General features: G+C 41.3%; 1 protein-coding gene across 1 annotated transcript in view; it reads right to left on the reverse strand.

Annotated features, from left to right (window-relative positions):
* The window catches only part of slit2 (slit homolog 2 (Drosophila)), a 457,736-nt gene that overhangs the window by 99,302 nt on the left and 348,021 nt on the right, over positions 1-10,413 (reverse strand). The window contains exon 19 of the mRNA XM_043700598.1: positions 3,967-4,133. Within this exon, the coding sequence (XP_043556533.1) occupies positions 3,967-4,133 (167 nt within the window). The remainder of the gene's footprint in view (positions 1-3,966; positions 4,134-10,413) is intronic.

The following is a 10,413-nucleotide window of genomic DNA, read 5'->3' on the forward strand; positions in this document are numbered from 1 at the left end:
GACAGTCTTTGCTGGTTCAGGACGTGAGGAACATGCTACAGGATTCCTAGCCTGAGATGTGCTCTTGTAGCCACTATGTATATATGGATAGTCCAGTTCAGTCTCTGGTAAATGATAACCATCAGAATGTTGGTAGTGGGGCATTTGGTGATGGTAACATTGAATTTCAAGGAGAAATGGTTAGATTCTCACTCTTGTTGGAGATGATCATTGCCTTGCACTTCTGTGGCACAAATGTTACCTGTCATTTGTCAAACCCGGATATTATGCACCTATTCTAATTCTTACCCTAAGGATATTGTGCAGGTCTTGTTGCATTTGAATGTGGGGGATAGACTCTTACCTCAGGGGTCACAAATAGTGCTGACTGGTGTGCAGTCATTGGTGAACATACCCACAGCTGATCTTATTGTAGAAGGAAGTTCTTTTATGAAGCTGCTGAAGATGGTTGGGCCTAGGACCCTACCCTGAGGAACTCCTGCAGAGATATCTGTATCTGAGATGACTGACCTCCAACAACTACAGCCATCATTGTCTATGCAAGGTATGATTCCAACTGGTGGAGAGCTTTCTCCCCCTGATTCCCATTGTCTCTAATCTTGCTGGGACTCCTTGATGTTGCACTCGGTCAAAGGCAGTGTTGATGTTAATGGTTGTGACTCTCACCTCACCACTGCAATTTAGTGTTTTTGTCCATGTCTGAACCAAAGCTGTAATGAGGTCAGGAGCTGAGTGGCGCTGGGAGAGTCCAAGCTGGGAGTCACTAAAAGGTTATTAGTAAGGAAGTGCTATTTTATAATGCTGTTGATGACACCTTCCATCACCTTCCTAATGATCGAGAGTTGGTAATTGGCAGAGTTGGATTTATCCTGCCTTTTGGCTACAGGACATAAGTCGGCAATTTTCCACATTTCTGTGTAGATGTCAGTGTTGCAGCTTTATTGGAAAAATTTGGCTGGGGAGGTTGGCAAGTTGCAGAGTTGCTGTTACTTGACTAGTTTGTGAGACATTTCTCCTAATTTGATACCAGCCTCCAAGCAGACTTTGCAGAGCCAAATATTTTCTGCTGTCATTTCTGATACAGAGTAGCCCATCAAGCTTTCTTCCTTTTTGTGACAATTTAGTGATTGCTACAACTGAGTGACTTGCCCTTGGCCATTTCAGAATGCACCACCATTCTGTGGGTCTGAAGTCACATGTAGGCAAGATTCAGTACAGCAAACAAATTTTTCACTTCGTGAATCAGATAAGAATTTACGGCAATAGTTTCATGGACTTCATGATGCTTTTAATTTGAGGTTCAAATTCCATGGTTGCATTTGAACCCAGATCAGTAATTCGGCGTATGAGCTACTCATTCAGTGATAACATCACTGCACCATAGTCTTCCCTCAGAGACAGGATGCTATCAATTCCTGCATCAGACCTACATATAGTCATATGTATTTTACTTTCTGTAAAAGCAAAGAAGCATTTCATGTATCTCCTACTTCCACTAATTTTTTTGGCAGCATCTTAATGACTGTACTGATGGACTAACTATGTTATCTCAGGTTTCCACAGTTCAGGAGGACGAATCAGTTACAGTATCAAACAGTGCCAAATCTTTCTTTCCCCAAATGTTTAGCTTGCGGTAGCAGTCTTAACATAGACAGAAAGTTGGCAAAATGGATATAGGAATGATTCATTTAATTCAGGATCAAAACAATGAATGAGGCACACGCGTCTTATACAGCAGTATTACATGCCATCCACCAGATGCATTGCAGAACTTAGCAAGGTTTCTGTGAGAGCATCTTCTGAACCCATAACTTCCATCCTCTATGTGGACAAAGTTAGTAAAATGCTGAGGAGTAGCACATCCTGCAAATCCTCCAAGTTGCATACCATCCTTAACTAGAACTATATCGTTGTTCTTTTGCTGAGTCAAAATCCTGACACTCTCTTCCTAACTCCCAAGGACAGCAGCAATTCACCACCAACCTCTCAAGGACATTTAGGGATGGACAATAATGCTGGCGTAGTCAGCAATGTGCACCAAAGAATTATAAAAAACAAAACATGCCTGTGATGGACCATCTGATACAATGCAGAGGGATATTTCAGTGCATCCACATCTGACCTGGTTACTTCAGAAAGTGAGATTTATGCCATTTGTAGATTCCATGTCTTGTTTTCCTGTCTTGAATCAAAGTGATTGTGGGAAGGTGGGGACTGAGAACAGGGTTTGGGGGTGGATGCAAGGGGTAAGGATGCACCACAAAAGGTAGAAGCAAGAGGCCATCAGGGAAAGCAATTGAGCTATGTAACCATGGGATGGCAGCAGAGAGTATGACATCAAGCAGCAATGAAAGAAAGCGATACTTGGATACAAGCTAGAGGGATTTGAACGTAACCTACTTGTTGAAAATCTGAGAAAATTGGGTGAAATTCTAGTTTTACACCCTGTTCCATATACTTTGCATTAAATTGGTTGACAGTGAGTTGCATGGGAAGAAGGAGCTAGATAAGAGGAAGAATTATGGTTGGAAACATTGATTTTAAGCATAAAAGCTCACCCAAGAAAGTGTTAAAAGTGTGCCACTTCAGGATTCATATGTACGTGTGAGATTTCTAACATAGTTGAGCAATAGGTGGCATTTAATTTCGAAGCTGAGTGGTCAGATGGATGCAGGGATCCTTGCCAGTCAACCTGCTTTCACTGGTTGGTTGAGCTTTGCCAATCACATACAGGCAGATCGGTGGAATACTGCACACAGCAAAGATAATTCTATCAAAGGAAAGAATGGGGGAAGAAAGGGCAGACATTTTCAGGTGAACGTCTTTACTTGAATCATGGTTTGTTCCACATAATACAAAGCAAGCTTCCAGATTCAAGGGGAGATTTACAATTGGTTTCAGCATGAAAAGGAACAAGGGGAAAACAGTTAACTACTTCGAATTAAACAGTGACTACTGTCAAAGTAGAAGAAACAGATGGTCCAAATTCTTCAAGTCTCTGGCTACCCGGTACGAAACCATGTGTTTCTGCCCATCTCACAGCATTACTCTGACAAAACAGATGCCCAGTAATGGAAAATTGCACTTTGAATTAGTCATCCACACTCCAGATGTGTTTTGTGTGCACGTATTTTATACAAATCGATTCTTCATGCCCCTTGGAGCAAATGCCATTATCATGTCATCCTAGAGGGAAAGCTGTGGCACAGTGTCAAAGCATAGTCACAAACTGCGTCCAATGTTTTATTCATGGCACTGAATTAATGCAGATCGATGCCCAAGATAAGCTTTCCAGGAAATCACAGCACTAAATACACACATCGACATGCATGAGCAGCGTGTGACAGGAAAAACAGGCATGAATAAATAGTTACACAGCTCCACAGATTGCTCGCGGACATCACACTCCACATGAGACACACATCATGCATAACAAGCAAGTTACCCGCAACCATACAAAACTCTCAACTCACAGTGAAATGATTTGGTGTTATTTCCACTCCGTATTTATATGGAGAGAAACTTCATTTGGTCCAATGATTAATTACAACAGTTACACTCTTCATATTCACATAATGAATCAGCATTCACACTTGAAAATATTCAGGTGCTGTATTTTACAGTCTACAAAATGTATCTTCAATTCTAAAAACAGGTGAGGCATATGCAATATGTTGTCAAGTTCAATAAATTCAGATTAGAAAATGTTCTTTAAAAAAAGCTGCGACATTTTGAAAGTTTAGTTTCTCATTATAGTCTCACACTAATAGTCTAACAATCATAGATGAGCTCATTGCTTTGCAGTCACAGATGGAAATTCCAATGACATCATTTGTATACCTTGTGATGAGTTTCTTGAATAACTAATAATATCGACATAACCAACTATTTACTATTTTACTGATAGTCAAATCTTGTGATGGACTAAATGTAATCTTATAATAAGAGCAAGGATAAAATGCTTACCATCATCACATGTGAAGTCCTGGATTGCCACATCCTGGATAGGAATTTCCTTCAAGAAATAGGGCTTCTGGCAACGAGGGTTTCCGGTGACGATGCGTTTCTTTCTCAGCCATTCACCCAACCAGGCCATATGACAATTGCAGTTAAAGGGATTGGCTAGCAGATTTCTGAAGAGACCAATGAGGAATTAATCACTGAGAGAATGATGTTAAACGTATAAGTAATGTATCATAAGTCAACGTATAATAAGAAAAGTATTATTCCAAAGTATGGCTTTTGGCATATCTCGTGTCAGCCTGAAATCTTGTTTAAGATACAGTTCTAAACATGCAGTGAATTTTATTTGAATTATCATACAAGGTGTAAAGTTGCAAAATCACCACTTACCGTTTAGGTAAATTGCCGTAAATGCAGTCAAATGTTAATATCTACATGAATAATACATACAATCAAGGCACAATGACCAAAATGATTTTAAACTCAAAATATTTTTAATTGCCCAGCACTGCTATATTGTTGGCACCCTGTAATTTAACAGAGCCCAAACAAATCATAATTCATGGCACATTGTCCAATGTAAACGCAGGTGAGATTGAACTGGTGTGGATCAGGGTTGAATAGAATTACCAGCATTACTTTCAGTTACATCACCAGTGATAAGATCCCTACTTTTCCATTTATTTTCTATTACAAAACCTTGATTTATGGTCAAAGAATGTAGTACAAGATAAGATTACTGAGGTTGAAAACTGTCAAAGAGAATTGATGCAAATCTAATTAGAAAGTAGTGATTAAGTGACACCAAACTTGGCTTAAGATGCTTGCAACTTGCAGAAAGAAAGGAATTAATGAGGGCAGCATTTCCATGTTTTATGAAATCGAAACAATAGGACAGATAAACAGAAAATGAATCAAGATTTGAAAAGAACTTGAATGTGCAAAGTGAAGAAAGGATCTCTGATGCAGCTTTTCAATTCTATAAGAAACAAGAGAGAAATATTTAGAAGAGCTCTAATTCCCAGAATCACTGCCATGAAATTGAGCACAAAGAGAAATTGTGAAGCAAATTAAGACCAAGAATTGTGCATGCTGGAAATCTGAAACAAAAACAGATTTGGCTGGAGAAACGCAGCAGGTCTGGCACCATCCGTGGAGAGAAAGCATAGTCAATGTTTCAAGTCCACTGACCCTTCATCAGAACTTAAACTATGAAGGACTGACAGAGAAGTTGGAATTTAAAGTTGGAAGAGGGACTTCCTTCAGATGACAGGAATAGGTCATCTAGCCCCTTAAGTGAAAGTGAGGGCTGCAGATGCTGGAGATCAGAGTGCAGAGTGTGGTGCTGGAAAAGCACAGCAGATCAGGCAGCATCTGAGGAGCAGGAGAATCAACGTTTCGGGCATAAGCAATTGCAGTTAAAGGGATTGGCTAGCAGATTTCTGAAGAGACCAATAAGGGATTAATCATTGAGAGAATTATGTTAAACTTATAAGTAATGTATCATAAGTCAACATATAATAAGAAAAGTATTATTCTCCTGCTCCTTGGATGCTGCCTGACCTGCTGTGCTTTTCTAGCATCACACTCTCGAATCTAGCCCCGTAAATCTGTTCAATCATTCAGTGAGACTATGGTTGATATTGATCTAACTCCAGATGTCTACCCTTGCCCTTATTGTTTAATACCTTTGACGTACAAAAGAAATACCGTCAGTACCATATTTAAAAACAAGAAGTGATAAAGTATCAATCGCTGCTTATGAAAGTACCAAGCTTCCATCAGCCATTATTTCCTAATTGTGCTCCTGAAAATCCTGACTCTAATTATTAGCTCATGCCTCTTCTCCTCGAATTGCCAATTGGCAGATATAGCTTTCCTTTATCCACCCTATGTTGTTCCCCATAATACCTTACAGCATTCTGAGTTCCAAGGAATTCTTAAATTAAGTAACCACTTGGAATATAATATTTGAAATCCAATATGCTTCAGGTAGATTGAAACTCCACTCCTTCCAAGGCCAATATATCCTTGCTGAAGTTGGGTTCCCACAACGGCTGTAAGTTTTCTACATATGGTCAAACCAGGGCTTTATATTTCTGACACATAGCCTCAACTCCCTTGCATTCTCTTCCTCTAGCTCTAAAGACAATTAATTCTTTTGATTACTTTTTGTATCTGTTTCATGATCTATGTAGACAAGGTACAAAATCTGTTTTGACCTCCACTATTTCTAGCTTTCCACCACTTAGAAAGTATTCTATTCTATTATTTTAGATTTCAGAAATCTATTTTAGTAACACCAACCCAACACTTAATGATGCAGGCTCAGACAATACAAAATTGTTACGAGGAAGTTGTTACCATAAATGGGAAATTTCACACTGTTATGGGGAAATGTTTTTCTGTGATTTGGACTGAAGCACATTGTGCAGAAGTTTAGATGAAACTCAACTTCATATTCCATTGTGCAATAAGTAATCCTGAGGTGTTCAGAGCTGGTGCTAGATGCCTGAAATGGAAAATAGCTTCTTTCCTTGTATGGTCACACACCTTATATAATACAATAATCAGACATGTTGGCATTAGAGAATAGCTTTGAGACTCTTTTGAAGGAAGGGACACTTGGATTTGAGCTAAGCTGAGTGGTAACAATTATAAAATCATAAAACAATCAGGAACTATATCTAGTATCCTCAACTTTATTAATATGCGCATAGAGTATGACAACAAGGAGGTCATATCGAATTTAGCTTGGATGCTTTTTAGACTTCACTGAACTAATGTATACAGTTCTGGGTACCACATTATAAAAAAGATGTGAACACACTGGAGAGAGTTCAGAAGTGATTTATAAGCATGGTTCAAGGGATGATAAATTTCAGTTATGAGGATAAATTGAAGAAATTGGGTTTGTTCTCCTTGGTGGCTAAGAGGAAATTTCCTAGATGTTTTCAAAATTATGAAAAGGTTGGACAGACTGGATAGGGAGAAACTGTTCCTGTTTGTAAAAGGTTCAAGAACCAGAAAGTTAAAGTTATTTGCAAAAGATGCAAATGAGAGGTGAGAGAAAAAAAAACATTTCCACACAATGAGTAGTCAGAGTATGGAATACACTGTCTAGAGGTATGCTGGAACAAAGTTCAACTGAGACATTCAAGAGGGTATTGCATGATTATTTTGCTAGAAATATTATGCAATGATCTGGTGAAGCAGGAGACTAGCAGTGGTAAAGATACTCATTTGAAGAGATGGTAGAGACAGGAAAGTGTGTTCAGGAAAGTTTCCTCAAACAATATAAAGAAGGCCCTACTTGGGAAGGGGTAAAGTGTGACTTGCTCTTGGGAAATGGGGCAGGACAAGTGACTGAGGTCAGAGTGGGGGAGCACTTTGGGACCAGTAACCATAGTTCTATTAATTTTAAAATAGTTATGGAGAGAGACAAAACTGGTCTACAGGTTCAAGTTCTAAATTGGGGCAAGGTGAATATTGATGGAATTAGACAGGAGCTTGCAGGGATTGATTGGGGTAGTTTGTTTGCAGACAATGGGACCTCCGGCAAGTGGGAGGCCTTTAAAAATGAACTAGCTGGAGTTCAAGGTCCATATGTTCCTGTGAAGGTGAAAGGCAAGGTTGGCAGGCATCAGAAACCCTGAATGACAAGAGCTTTGACCAGAAGAAAGGAGGTATGACTCAGGTACAGGCAGCTGGCACCAAGGGAATCCCTGGTATACAGGGAATCCATGAGTTTACTGAAGATGGAAATCAGGACGGTGAAAAGAGGGCATGAGATAGCCTTGACTGAAAAGATTAGGATCAATCCAAAGAGGTTCTTTCAGTATACTGAAGGAAAAAGAACATCTCGAGAGAGAATACGACACATCAAGGACCAAAGTGAACAGGTACATGTAGAACTGCAGGAGATGGGCAAGGTCCTCAATGACTATAATGACTATTTCCCCTCCATATTCACAATGGAGAAAGACATGAAGACTTGGGAACTTGGGCAAGTTAGTGCTGATATCTTGGGGACAGTCAATATCACAGTAGAGAATGAATGAAGAAATCTCCTGGTCCTGACCAGATATATCTAAGAACACTGCAAGAGACTAGAGAAGCAATTTCGGGGACCCTGGCCGATATTTCTGAATCATTGTTCGCCACGGGAAGGTCCTGGAAGACTGGAGTGTGGCGAATGTTGTGCCCTTATTCAAGAATGGCTATCAAGGAAAACTTAGGAATTATAGATCAGTAAGCCTAACATCTGTAGTAAGTTACTTGAGAAGATTGTAAGACATAAGATGTACATGATTTTAGAAAGATAAGAGTTTGATTAGGAATATGAGAAAATGAGGACTGTAGATGCTAAGAGTGTGGATGCTCAGAGTTGAGAGTGTGATGCTGGAAAAGCACAGCAGGTCAGGCAGCATCTGAGGAGCAGGAGAATCAACATTTTGGGCATAAGTCCTTCATTGGGAAGGCTCATTCCTGATGAAGGGCTGATGCCCGAAACGTCGATTCTCCTGCTCCTCGGATACTGCCTGATCTTTTGATTATGAAAAGTCAGTCTGGCTTTGTGCGTGAGAGATCATGCCTCACAAATTTGTTGGAGTTCTTTAAGGAAGTGACTAGGAAGGTTGATGAGGAAAGGGTGGTGGACATGGTCTATATGGATTTCAGTAAGGTTTTTGATAAGGTTCCACCTGGTAGATTGCTCTGGAAGGTTAGATTACATGGAATCCAGGGGGAGTTGGCAAATTGGATGCACAATTGGCTTGATGATAGGAAGCAGTGGGTAATAGTAGAAGGAACCTTGTCAGAGTGGAGGCCTGTGATTAGTGGAGTGTCTCAGGACTCGGTGCTGGGCCTATTATTGTTTGTTATCTAGATCAACAATTTGGATGAGAACATCCAAGGCATGATTAGTAAATTTGCATATGACACTAAAATAAGTGGTATCATGGACAATGAGGAAGGTTATCTGAAATTGCAGCAGGATCTTGATCAGTTGGGGAAGTGGGCCAAGAAATAGCAAATGGAGTTGAATATAGATGAGTGTGAGGTGTTGCATTGTGCAAAGTCAAATCAAGGTAGGAGTTTCATAGTGAATGGTCAGGCCTTAATGGAACAGAGGGACCTTGGAGTTCAGGTGCATGGTTCTCTGAAAGTAGTGTCACAGGTAGACAGGGCACTGAAGAAGGCTTTTGGCACACTGGCCTTCATCAGTCAGGGCATTGAATATAGATGTTGGGAAGATGTTGCAGTTGTACAGAAGTTGGTGAGACCACACTTGAAATATTGTGTTCAGTTTTGGTCACCTTGCTATATGAAGGATGTTATTAAACTGGAAAGAGTGCTGAAGAAACTTACAAGGATGTTGCCAGGACTCTATGGTCTGAATTAAAGGGAGAGATTGGACAGGCTAGAATGCTTTTTTTCTTAAGAGCATAGGAGACTGAGGGGGGGATCTTATAGAAATGTATAAGATCATGAGGCATGGATAGGGTGAATGCACTCAGTCTTTTTCCCCAGGGTTTTGGAATCAAGGACTCGAAGGCATCAGTTTAAGGTTAGAGGGGAAAGAATAAAAGGGAACCTGAGGGGCAACTTTTCTACACAGAGGGTGGTATGCATATGGAATGAGCTGCCAGAGGAAATGGATTAGTGGTGCTGGAAGAGCACAGCAGTTCAGGCAGCATCCGAGGAGCAGCGAAATCGACTTGTCGGGCAAAAGCACTTAGGCAGGTAGGACAAGTCTGGACAAGTCATGGGGACAGTGCTGAGCTGGAAGTTTGGAACTAGGGTGAGGTGGGGGAAGGGGAAATGAGGAAACTGTTGAAGTCCACATTGACGCCCTGGGGTTGAAGTGTTCCAAGGCGGAAGATGAGGCGTTCTTCCTCCAGGCGTCTGGTGGTGAGGGAGCGTTGGTGAAGGAGGCCCAGGACCTCCATGTCCTCGGCAGAGTGGGAGGGGGAGTTGAAATGTTGGGCCACAGGATGGTGTGGTTGATTGGTGCAGGTGTCCTGAAGATGTTCCCTAAAGCGCTCTGCTAGGAGGCGTCCAGTCTCCCCAATGTTGAGGAGACTGCATCGGGAGCAACGTATACAATAAATTATATTAGTGGACGTGCAGGAAAAACTTTGATGGATGTGGAAGGCTCCTTTAGGGCCTTGGATAGAGGTGAGGGAGGAGGTGTGGGCGCAGGTTTTACAGTTCCTGCGGTGGCAGGGGAAGGTGCCAGGATGGGAGGGTGGGTTGTAGGGGGGCGTCGACCTGACCAGGTAGTCACGGAGGGAACGGTCTTTGCGGAAGGCGGAAAGGGGTGGGGAGGGAAATACATCCCTGGTGTTGGGGTCTTTTTCAGGTGGCGGAAATGTCGGCGGATGATTTGGTTTATGCGAAGGTTGGTAGGGTGGAAGGTGAGCACCGGGGCGTTCTGTCTTGTTACGG

The sequence above is a fragment of the Chiloscyllium plagiosum genome, chromosome 1 (genome assembly GCF_004010195.1).
Source record: "Chiloscyllium plagiosum isolate BGI_BamShark_2017 chromosome 1, ASM401019v2, whole genome shotgun sequence".
Classification (NCBI taxonomy): Eukaryota; Metazoa; Chordata; class Chondrichthyes; order Orectolobiformes; family Hemiscylliidae; genus Chiloscyllium; species Chiloscyllium plagiosum.